General features: G+C 31.3%; 2 protein-coding genes across 2 annotated transcripts; both read left to right on the forward strand.

The window, feature by feature from the left end:
- Positions 1-3,820: 3,820 nt before the first annotated feature.
- Positions 3,821-5,020, forward strand: LOC109802386 (PPR containing protein (DUF179)). The gene is made up of 2 exons (XM_020363734.3): positions 3,821-4,075; positions 4,168-5,020. Exons 1-2 carry the CDS (start codon positions 3,928-3,930, stop codon positions 4,926-4,928), a joined length of 909 nt encoding a protein of 302 aa, XP_020219323.1. The 5' UTR covers positions 3,821-3,927; the 3' UTR covers positions 4,929-5,020.
- Positions 5,021-7,174: 2,154 nt separating this feature from the next.
- LOC109802121 (Saccharopine dehydrogenase) lies at positions 7,175-9,853 on the forward strand. Its single transcript, XM_020363339.3, has 2 exons — positions 7,175-7,918; positions 9,019-9,853. Exons 1-2 carry the CDS (start codon positions 7,253-7,255, stop codon positions 9,709-9,711), a joined length of 1,359 nt encoding a protein of 452 aa, XP_020218928.1. The 5' UTR covers positions 7,175-7,252; the 3' UTR covers positions 9,712-9,853.
- The last annotated feature ends 2,858 nt before the right edge of the window (positions 9,854-12,711 follow it).

A 12,711-nucleotide genomic window follows, 5' to 3' on the forward strand; every position in this document is an offset into this window, starting at 1 on the left:
TTTTTTACACTGGCAACCAATTATATCCTTTAATTGTGTTATGTCACTGTAAACACATATACTTTTAACAATGACATGACACAATTAAAAGACATAATTAGTTGTCAGTGTAAAAAAATTTTACACTGGCAGTATATAAGTGATTAACTCTTATTTATATAGTCTTAGTCACAGATGAAAGATTCTCTTGGAATTACTGATGTGAATGTATTTTTGCCAGCTACTAAACAATGTATAATTTTGTAAACCCCAAAAAATTTCAACTTACAGAATCGAGTATTCTTTCTGAGGTAAACAGTCCATCAGGAAATTGCATATACTGTTATTTCTAAATCAAACAGACATTGCTGGTAAACTGATAGGGAATGACATTACTTGCATTAAGTGAGTTGCAATTCTGTAATGAACTTTTAGATTTTGCGTGTATAAATACTAGTGATCTATAATTTCACTGATTTCTGAATTCTTTCTAGTGTTACAATGAATCGTTCCTTTCGGTAAACCTATTGAACTGTTAAAAAGAATGAAAATAATGTTCTTTTAGGGGGAATTTGTCTTTTTCACCAAATTTCTGGTGGCTGGTGTTTTCTGTGTATGAAGATGTATGCATATTGAGAAATACCTTGGTGTTGCTGACGTACACAATTGCATGTTGTATAACTTTATTGTATAATTGAATATTTCACCTGCACTTTTCTGGTTGTTAGATAATATATGATAGTGAATGTTCGGTTAAAACCCTATTTTGGTCTTTTATAATATTTTTTTGTTTCAATTTAGTCTCTCATTAATTTTTGGTCCCAAATTAATTAATTGGTTTCAATTTAGTCCTAAATTAATTAATTGGTTTCAATGTGGGACTTTCCGTCCAAATTGCTTTAACGGTGTTAACTTTTGGCCACGTGGACGCCACGTAGATGTATACGTGGCATCCACGTGGATGAGAATTTTTTTGAAAACACCTGGACCCAGAACGGCCCGTTCTGAAACCGGAACGGGTCGTTCTGGTTGCAAAATTAAAACACCACCAGTGAAGCAGAACGGGCCGTTCTGAAATCAGAACGGGCCGTTCTGCTTTCACAACGGGCCGTTCTAAAATCAGAACGGGTTGTTCTGGTTTCAGAACGGCCCGTTCCAGAACTGTGAATAAAATATTTTTTACTTAATTGTGTTTTTGATATTATAATTATGCAATTTTGATCTCTAAGGTTTTAATTGAGTAATTTCAGTCCTTAAAAGATTATAATTGTGTAATTTTAGTCTCACAATTTTTAATTGAACAATTTTAATCTCTCAAATATCATAATTGTGAAATTTTAGTCTTTCTCATTAAAAATTTAATAATTTTAAAATTTTAATATATATATATATAATGTTTTAAAACAATATAATTGTTTGTTTATTTAAATTAACGTATATTATTTTTTTTTAATGTATCAAATGATATATATTTACTATTACTAAATAAATAAAATTTATATATTATTAGTATTTTAATATTACTGATAAATTAATATCAATAATATTTTTACCCTTTTTATAAATAAACTAATAATTTGATAAATATAACTTAATATATATTAATATACTTTTACAAAAATATAAATATATAAGATCAGATATATATTTCTAATTAATATACTTATATTTTTGTAAAAGTATATTAATATATAACAAGTTATATTTATCAAATTATTAGTTTATCTATAAATATATTAATAATATTATTGATATAATATCGAAAATTATAATATACGTTAATTTGAATAGATAAATAATTATTTAATTTTAAAACATTATATATATATATATATATTAAAATTATTAATTTTTAATGGGAGAAACAAAAAATCATACTATTATGATATTTGAGGGGTTAAAATTGTTCAATTAAAAATTGAAGGACCAAAATCGCGCAATTGCAATTCTTTAAGGACTAAAATTATGCAATTAAAATCTTGGAGATCACAAAACTGCACAATTGTAATACTTGAGGGATAAAAAATGCAATTAAACCAATATTCTTAATTAATTTTATTAAAAAAATATAATAATTAATAAGATAAAAGAAATATCACTTTATAATTTTTTGCAACTTATTTAAGATTAAAGGAATAAAATGATAAAAATTAATAAGATAAATATAATAAAATAAAATATAAAAAAATATTAATATATTTATTTTATTGGATATAATAACATAATTAATAATATAATTAATAATATAATTAATAATATATATTTTATAAAATTATTAATATTTTATATATAAAAAAAATAAAATAAAACCGGAACGGCCCGTTCTGGGTCCAGGTATTTTAAAAAAAATTCTCATCCACGTGGATGCCACGTATGCATCTACGTGGCGTTCACGTGGCCAAAAGTTAACACCGTTAAAGCAATTTGGACGGAAAGTCCCACATTGAAACCAATTAATTAATTTAGGACTAAATTGAAACCAATTAATTAATTTGGGACTAAATTGAGACCAAAAATTAATGAAGGACTAAATTGAAACAAAAAGATATTATAAAGGACCAAAATAGGGTTTTAACGTTCCTTTAGATAACTTCTTATATGTATTTTAAGAGAAAAACTGATGTATCCTGGTAATACTTTATAAATTATAATAAAATAAATAATTTTAATAATAAGAATATGCAGTTTTGGTGGGTTTTTTCGGTCCTGCTTTTGCTGAGGTTCGGTGTATCTTAATCTGCATCACGTTAAAGGGAAGATGCAGATAGACATAGAGGTAGCTAGTGTTGAATCTCTATTTTGATAAGCCTATACCAGTGGAAAGAATTAGAACCTTTTGGTAATAATGGTCCATGCCCAAGATAACATGCTTTCCACCACTTGTACTGGTTCTGTCCCATATTGGAAGGCCAAGGCATAAATGGGGCCTTGGGCATTTGGCAAGTTTTGGGCTTTTGTTTTTCAGCCTTTGGGCTTTTGATCTTTGGACCCTTCAATGACATTACATATGTGAGGATATGAACGAAGGATGAAAAGAAGAAAAAGACTGACATCGTCACCCATTAATTTTTGTTATGCCATATCATGAGTTGTCTCAACTTGATTCAATGCCTATATTTTATATAAAAAATTATTTTTAAACAATTATGTATTAGTAATAAGAATAGATAACTTAAATAATATTTTACTTGACATGAAATTGTTATTTATTTTAAAATATATATTATACAATACATCAACTCACATAAATTATGTTGCCTTAGATCTTGACCCACATATTTTCTAACCTTGATAGAATCTGATTTCAGTTTAAATAAATGATTTTATTATTAAAATTTCGAAAACAAAATCGTCTTAATCAAGAATGACAAGCTTTCCGATTAATTCATGGATATGAATGTTGTCAAACTGACCCATTCGGTCTTACTTGGGTAGTTTAACCACTATAAGAGGGTAATTTCAGAGTAATCCAAAACTTATTTTCCTCTCTAGTTTAATGCTGCCCATGTTTTCTTTCTATCTTCGAACGTGTCCTTCTCTATAATGTCGAATATCCACAAGTTGTGAACATTTTCAACATTGGAAGTTACTGCTGAAACAGGTAAGTGGCATAGAGCTTGACACATCACCCAAAAAGGGTTTGATCCATATACATCCAATGCCCTCAAATAAAGTTCCGGGGAACCCTACGTGTTTGTCATCCTATGTGTCATTTGTCAAAGTTTATCCACTGACCCATCCGAGACACCCAGCATGGATTAGATGCCCTTACTGGGAAAAAGATAAAAAAAAAATATATATTGTAGATACCGTACAAAACACTATGTGGTGCAGATCAATTCTCATTCCACATTTATTCACGTTCCACCAACCTCTCATCACTCCATTTCATTTCCACCCTTATCTTGAGAAACAAAAAAAAAAAAAAAAAAAAAAAACTCAACTAACATGGAAGCATGCTTTCTCTCCCACAATTCCTTCACCAAGACCACAGATCAACTCATCCCCGTAATCAGAAACGCCTCTCTACCTCACCCCACCAAGAGATCTCAACAATTCCAGTGTAGAAAAGTTAGAAACTCATTTCCTGTGTCATGTAAGTTCCTGGTATCAAACATTCATTCATTCTGTAGCCCTAAAGTATGATCATATAAACATGTTAATCTAATTTCCATAACTGAATGACAGGTTGTGACATGTCATCTCCGTCACCGTTGGATGATGATGATGAGAAACCAAGCGTACGTGGCGATTGGCGATCTTTCCGTGCAAAACTAGTGGCGGGAGAGCAATTGATAAGGCCCGAGGAGGTTTCACCGGTGAGTGATCTGGACACTGTTGTGGATCACGCTCCACTCGTGACCATTGGCGACAAGTGGGCCCACGTAATCCACGAGCCCGAAAAGGGGTGCTTACTTATCGCCACGGAGAAGCTTGACGGGGTCCACATTTTCGAGCGGACGGTAATCCTTCTTCTCTCAACTGGGCCGTTGGGCCCATCAGGGATCATTCTGAATCGGCCGTCGTTGATGTCCATCAAGGAGACGAGATCGACGGCCCTGGACGTGGAGGGGACGTTTTCGAACAGTCCCTTGTTCTTTGGGGGGCCCTTGGAGGAAGGTTTGTTTTTGCTGAGTCCGAAAGAGGGTGACGATGGGGTGGGGAAGAGTGGGGTGTTTGAGGAGGTCATGAAGGGGTTGTACTATGGGGCCAGGGAGAGTGTGGGCTGCGCTGCCCAAATGGTCAAGAGGAATGTCGTTGGCCTTGGGGAGTTTAGGTTCTTCGATGGGTATTGTGGGTGGGAGAAGGAGCAATTGAGGGATGAGATCAGGGCTGGGTATTGGACCGTCGCTGCGTGTAGCCCGACTGTTGTTGGGCTCGGGACTGTTGGGAGTGTTGGGCTCTGGGATGAGGTTCTTGGGCTTATGTCCAGAAGGAAGGTCATGTGAATTGTGATGTGAGGGATAGTAATACTATCAATTCACAATTTGCTTTGTAAATTATAATTATCTTCCTAATTTTTGTGCCTTCTTCTTGTTTACTTGTTTCATAACGTTAACCTCCCACATTTTTGCTTATCTGCTCTTAAAAGCAATATCTATGATCTTTCTCTATAAATGCATTTCCACCTTCCGCCAGTGATTGCTTATCAATGCATATCTTATGAATACACTCTCACCCTCATGAATTAGTTACCAATATACTGATTCTTATAAAATTTGTACGGTTATTTATTTTGAGGTGTACTCACTGTATAAAAGCCTCTTACGATGTCCATTTAATCATAGACATAATTTTATTAAATTTATGATAATCATCTTAAAATAAGATGATTTTTAATTGAAAGAGAGTAGTATAGTTTTAATATATGGTAATAAATGTACTTAAATTCTTAATTATTCCTTTCCATTCTTTTGTTTATATGTATTTATGTTCTTTTAAGACTGTATCATCTGGTCAAAATTCGATTCTACCCTTCTACATGGGTGCACTCGGTCAAAATCTGACCTGTCTACTCTATAAGGGTAACTCGGCCAAAATTCGATCTGACCTTTTCACATAGACATTAATTCGATATCAGGGATAAAATCTCATCTTTAATGACAAAATATTTTTCAAATATTAATGGTTATGAAAATCTCTACGCTCACGGGGTATATGAGGCCAATGAACAAGAAAGTATAAGACCTAAAATCCTAGAATTAAGTGAACAGATTACACTCTCGAATGCTCTGGCTTTGGAGGTTGGATTTAGGAGAAGAACCCTAGACGCCTCCTTGGTCGAAACAAAGACAAATTGATTATTTTTTATAAATTAATACTTTTATATATGATTAGTTTCTCACATGTATTTATTATATATCCTAATTATTTTGTTCCGATTTGAATATAAGGTTAATTCAGTCACTTAATTAAAGTTAGAGAATTTAAAGTGTAATTGATTTGTCGCTATCCTAAAATTAATGTATTTATAATTATTTGTTTATGAGCTTATAGGCTTTAAAAATTTGAAATTTTTATTAGATAATTCAAATAACATATTTTAAGAGAGTGTATTAGATGTGCTTGCAACGTTGCTATCATCTTTCAATGCTATCCCCAATTACCATCACTAGGTTGAGAGTTCTAGCTTGTATCTAAATATATGTTTTTTTTACAAAATCTGAACAATTCTTTTTATTTTTCTGTCTTTTTTATTGGGTTGGTTCTTGAAGGTGTTTTAAACCAACATATTCTAATGCCCATTGAAATAGAAATGGAATTAAAAATGACCATTATGAAAAAAATATAATTCCTTCTCTATATATATAGTGATTATTAATTATTTAAGCATGCACAAATACAATCATACATAGCTTTTTTTAATTATGGTCAGTGACGCAAATCTAGAACCCTGGTTTCAACAAGGGTAATTTAGTTTAAAAAATAAAAAATTACTAATTATTATTATGATGAAAAGAAAAAAAATGTGAAATAAAATATCTAGTTGAATAAAGTATAAAGTATTTGAAAAGCTTAAAAAAAATAAGAAAAATGCTAGTCAATGAAAGACAAATTTTAACAATGGAATAGTAAATTTGAGTTAGTATTTCAAATAAAAAATAATAATAGATAATACAAAATTCTATATATTACATATTTATAATTTTTTCAAAGGGAGGAGTTGCATTTACATCTTTTTAATTTTATGAGTCTTATAATTTTATTATAAAGTATCTATCTTTAAAAAATAATTAATTTTTGTTTGAGATCATAAATGTTGTATTCTCCCTTAATATAATATATCATATATTTAAGTTTATGATTCGAATTCTGAACAACATAATTATCAAACATATTTCTTAAATATATAGTTAGAAATTTAATTTCTCATATTTATAAATTAACAATGAAAAAAATAAAAACTAGTATGTGAGGTGAGGTTAGTTTTTAAAATGATACTAAAAGTAAAATAATTTTGATTTTAAATTAGTTGATTTTTACAATAAAATAAAAATTTATTTGAATAGTTGTTTCTTTATTTATTGATCGGTAAGTATAAAATATTATTAAATGATTGTTAAATCTTGAGATCAGCTATCTCATCTTTTAAGATATTTTTAATGTAGCGAAGAGATTAGTCCCGCTATCACGGTAGATACTTAAGAGAAAAAAAAAACTATTAAATGGTTATTATTACTAAATGACGTTATTTGGTGAAAAGAGAGTGTGGGTGGGTTTGATTTAAAACCTGAAGTGAGTAGTTGCAGTTGCGTTCTTTGAAGCGAAGAAAATGGAGCAGGTACAAAACGGCGGTCGTTTCGACCTAATAATCCTGGGGGCCTCAGGCTTCACAGGCAAATACGTTCTCCGAGAAGCCCTAAAGTTCCTCAACGCCCCATCCTCGCCTCTCAAATCCATAGCCATAGCGGGCCGCAGCCCTCAAAAACTCAACCAAGCCCTCGAATGGGCCTCGCGGCCCAACCCCCCGCCCACTGTCCCCATCCTCACCGCCGACACATCCGACCCGCCATCCCTCCGGGCCCTCTGCGCCCGCACGGCCCTCCTCCTCAACTGCGTCGGCCCCTTCCGCCTCCACGGCGAGCCCGTCGTGGCCGCCTGCGCCGACGCCGGCTGCGACTACCTCGACATCTCCGGCGAGCCCGAGTTCATGGAGCGCGTGGAGGCGACGCACCACGAGCGGGCGGCGGAGAGCGGCGCGCTGGTGGTCTCCGCCTGCGGCTTCGACTCGGTGCCGGCGGAGCTCGGAGTGATGTTCAACTCGCGGCAGTGGGTGGGGCCCGCGGTGCCGAACAGCATGGAGGCTTACGTAGCGTTGGAGTCGGAGAAGAGGATTGTGGGTAACTTCGCCACCTACGAGTCCGCGGTGCTCGGCGTCGCCAATGCGCACAAGTTGCAGCAACTCAGAAGGTCCCGGCCCAGAAGACCTAGGCCTGTGGTAACGTTTCTTCTTCTTTTGTTATTTAGAATTTTGTGATGATGAAATTCAATGCATTTTCTAAAATCTTAACAGACCGGTATTTCCTTGACTTTTGTTGCTGTACTTCTATATTTTGCTCTAGAAGAATATTTTTTACTTGTTAATCATGAATATTTCATCAATTTTGACTACTTCTTTAATTTTTCCACATTTATACGTATTTAGTATTAATTATTCAATATATATATAAACAAATTCAGAATAGTTATCATCTTCCTATTGTATTTTTGGTACCAACAAGAAATTGTTCCGAGTGAAAGTAGACGTTAAAACATGGGGACATGAGGGTCTTGTAAATGGAAGAAATGTGAGGAGAAACTTCATTGAGGGTGACTAGATGGAGATTAGTCATTAGCATTGTGGGCTCTTAGTCCTTAAACTAATGAAATTATATATAAAGTATCCGAAGTATACCAAAGAGGTTTGAAGTGTCCGAGTTATTGTATATTCTGACGGTATCGATTTCGATTCCCACGGATAAAAGGAAAATAGTATCTGAAGTTTGAATATCCATCCATTTAGTCCTTGAGTTGATATATTTTACTAACATTAAATGACTAATTTGAAAAAAAAAATTCTATGCTCGAGGAGCTATATTAGCAATTATACTTGAAGGACTATTTATAATTCCTTTAATTTAAGGACTAGTTAAAAAGAGTGATATTTCATGACGGAATTAATGGTTTATTCTCTAAATTCTGCTTTTTTATCTTTGTTACCTGTACGAATACTTGTAAGTTGTAGCAGGAAATATACGGTCATGTGAAGGTACGCTTCCTACATTCCTAGTGGATGGTAAATTCTGAGATTCTTTTCTAAGATCACACGTATTATAATTATAATTAGCTAATTACTTGACCCCATTCCCACCATTTTCTCTTCTTGCTTCTCTGTTGTTTACTCTGGCTACTCACAATGTCTTGGTCTGAGATTAACTTAAGCTAATGTATTATGTATATAGTGTCTTTTGACCTTATATTGCAGTCTTTCTCTTCTCCTTTTTTATATTTTTAACTGTGTGATATGTCATTTATCAACTTATTTTTTCATGGTTGTAGATTCCTGGACCTCCTCCTTTAAAAGGAGAAACTATAGAGAACCAGAAGAAAATAGGCCTCTGGGCAGTGAAGCTACCTTCAGCAGATTCAACTGTAGTTCGAAGAACACTAGCAATTCTAACAGAAAACTCCCATGGTCTCCCTGGGCTGAGCGAGAGTGCTGAGGCGGTTGTGAAAAGGGAAGCCTTCTGGTCCTCTGTAAAGCCAGCTCATTTTGGTGTGAAAATAGGCTCAAAATCATTGTTGGGCATTCTCCGAATCACGATGGTTGGAGTTTTCATTGGTCTTTTAGGAGGCATTGGTTTTGGGAGGTGGCTTCTTCTGAAATTTCCTTCAATATTCAGCCTTGGTTGGTTCAGGAAGAAGGGCCCTACTGAAGAGGAGGTTGAAAGTGCTTCCTTCAAGATGTGGTTTGTAGGACATGGTTTTAGTGATGAGAGTGTGGCTTCACAGGGAAACGTAAAACCTGACATGGAAATTATAACAAGGGTAATGGGACCTGAAATTGGATATCTGACCACGCCAATAATTCTTATTCAGTGTGCTCTTGTTCTTCTCAGCCAACGCAACAACCTTCCTAAAGGAGGAGTTTACCCTCCTGGGATCGTCTTTGGTCCAACTGATCTCCAGGAAAGACTTCAACAAAATGGAATATCCTTTGATATCATCTCAAAAAGCAATATTTCTTCTTGACTGTTGCAGTTTCATAGAATATATACACTTCTTAGAAACTGAGTTATCATGACTGAGTGGGGGAGATACTATTAGTATTTGTTTTGTTTGACAAAGTTTTATAAAGATACTACTGCTATATAGAGATTTGGCTTGATCACCATTTGAATCATCTTTTAACTGAAGAATTATCTTTTGTTCGGGTTAGTAATGATTATTCAATATCCCAATTCCTAACCAGTCAGACTCTATTAGTGGCAGATCACATATAGCCTGTCTAAAATTGCTACTTTGGGGTAATTTACTTAAAAAATGGAGAGAGCTAAGTCAGCAAAAAGTGCAGAGTATTTTACTCTGTTTTACCACTGCAACTGCATTTACTTAGTATGTTTGAATTTAAACAAATTATCGCTTTATTTTCTTAAACATTGTTTTAATATTCAAAATTGTAATTTTCCCATCATTGACTTCTAAACATCTTATTTTACATATTCCCCGTTATTTTTGTCAGGTATTTTGATATCCAAAATTGTATTTTTTTAGTCCTTGCTTCTCTCTCCTTAGTCTGAGAATTGGTGATGTGGTAAGCAATTTCTTGCATTGTCATAGTGAATTAGTGAGCAAAATCTCTGTTTTAATTCAAGGTATAATTTAGATGGAATTAATGATCCTTTTTTATAAAGTGCTTTGCAATTTGTATGAAATATTAATTTTATTTATCATCTTTTGTTCCTATCAGCTTCTTATTGAATAATGAAAAAATAATTTAAGAATGTTATTTTTCAACCTCTCAAACTTCAAATTGTCATGTATTAATTTTATTAGTATTTGTGCATAAATTGTGTGTATGAACTAATATCTTTATCTCTTTCCTAAAATTGTAATGATAAACAATATATCATAAATTTTATTTTATAAATTCAATAAAATTAACTAATATAACTATTTATATTAATCCATTTGATTAAGTTAAAAATTCCTTTGACAGGAGGAGAGGCACCCTAATTCAAGTCGTTTCTCACCAATATATTTTTAAAGATGAAATAGAAAAACAAAAGTATATTTTTAATAATTTACTGCTCACCTATTAACTTTTATTGTATACTGTATTTTTTTCTCTTCTTCTCATCTAGGCATTGCGACTGTAGGCAAGTGATTGCTTATAAATAATTCATATCTTTATAAATTGTCAGTGTCATGTATTAGTTAGGAATATAGTGATTGCTTATTAAAATTTGTACAATTGTTAAGTGTATACTTATTAAATATCAAATAAAAAAACATGTACTCACCGTATAAAAGTGTCTTACAAAGTTCATTTAATCATAAATATAAATTTATTAATGCTAATCATCTTAAAAAGTATTCTAACGATAATTTTTAATCGAATGAGTATAATTTGTCTAGTTATTAACAAATGTTAATTAAACTCTTAACTTTTATTTTTTTTTTACAAAATTTTGAACACTTCTTTCTCTGAGTAAATTTTTAGAAGTGATTTGATTTTTTTCTTTTTTCTTTTCGTGTTTTTTCCCCCCAATTCTTCTATAAACCAAAATATAGAGGAAACATCTTTTATTTGGTATTCACATTTTAAATTTTTTTACACTTTTATAGTTGTATTATATTCAAATCGTTTCTCACCAATTTACTTTAAGGATAAAATAAGAAACAAAATATATTTACATTAAGTTAACTATCCATTTCACAAAAATTAACTATCAACCATTTTAAAACGGAGGCATGAAAATTATTTTCTCATACTTCTATCTAAAAATGCCTTTGAACCAGTGGCAAGTGATTCATAAGGGTATTTATGGGTGGAGTTGGTTCGAATTTGAGGGAAAATAAAATTTCCAGCATTTCTTTTGTCTAATCCAAATTAAATTAATATAATGTTGAACGAGTTTAGTTCAATTTAAGTCATCATATATCCAATGAGTTTAAAAAATATATATATATATATATATATATATATATATATATATATCTTAAAAATAAAAATAAACATAATTTTGTCTAAAATATGATAAATAATGTTATTATAAAAGAATGTAAATTACAATTTTAAGTGTAATTGACTCACAGTAATTAAATAATAGTATAAATTTATTTAAAAAAAATAACAATAAATAATTAATTAAATCATACTACTCCATTTATAATCACATAAGAAAAATTAACTAAAAGAAATGAGGATTGAAAAATTTTCAATTATGAAAGTTTATTAGTGAAACCTTGAATGTGAAATCAAAATACAAAGAAATGTTTTAAAATGACACACAATATTTACTATATTAACTAATTAAAAATAATAAAAATAATAATATATAAATAGTTGATTTGGTTTGAATTATAAAAATGTGAATCTGATTCTAGAACCAAAATATCAGATTTTAATTAGTTTGGTTCAGGTCCAACCCAACAAAAAATAAATTTAAACTAATTTAATTAGTTTTGATCAGATCATTGAATTCGTCAGATTGATCCGAAGTCCGAACCGATGAAGTCTCCTAATGATTGCTTACAAATGTATATCTTATAAATTGTATGTATTAGTTAACAAAAGAAGTGATTGCTTATAAAATTCACCCAATCATTTATGTTGAGTAAATTCTCATTAAATATTGAATAGATAATAATGTGCCAATTGTATGAAAGTATTTTATATTACTCTCTTTTGAGATATAAGAGTATTATACTACTATTTTATTTTAAGTTAAAATATATAATTTAATTCATTTAACATCCTTAATATAAATTATACTTCCCTTGGAGACTAAGTATTACGTTATTCACTCTTTATATTTTTAAATATCATATAAATTACACTATCTCAGATATAAGTACTATATTATTATTTTTCTATCATATTAATTTTGACTATTTAACTTGACATTACTAAAGAATAATCATCATAAAATTTTAAAATATACTTTAAATTTAATTATTCATAAAAAATATACTTTAAATTTAATTTTCATAAAAAAAATATACTTTTAACTAAAATATATAAAATAT

This window comes from Cajanus cajan, chromosome 4 (assembly GCF_000230855.2).
Source record: "Cajanus cajan strain Asha chromosome 4, NIPB_CcT2T_4, whole genome shotgun sequence".
NCBI lineage: Eukaryota > Viridiplantae > Streptophyta > Magnoliopsida > Fabales > Fabaceae > Cajanus > Cajanus cajan.

What these genes read in the sequence shown, in the direction of transcription:
- LOC109802386 (XM_020363734.3), top strand. Translation starts at nt 3,928, where the DNA reads ATGGAAGCATGCTTTCTCTCCCACAATTCCTTCACCAAGACCACAGAT. An exon ending in AAACTCATTTCCTGTGTCAT is followed by an intron (nt 4,076 to 4,167) that starts GTAAGTTCCTGG and finishes ACTGAATGACAG; the next exon opens with GTTGTGACATGTCATCTCCG.
- LOC109802121 (XM_020363339.3), top strand. Translation starts at nt 7,253, where the DNA reads ATGGAGCAGGTACAAAACGGCGGTCGTTTCGACCTAATAATCCTGGGG. An exon ending in CCAGAAGACCTAGGCCTGTG is followed by an intron (nt 7,919 to 9,018) that starts GTAACGTTTCTT and finishes TCATGGTTGTAG; the next exon opens with ATTCCTGGACCTCCTCCTTT.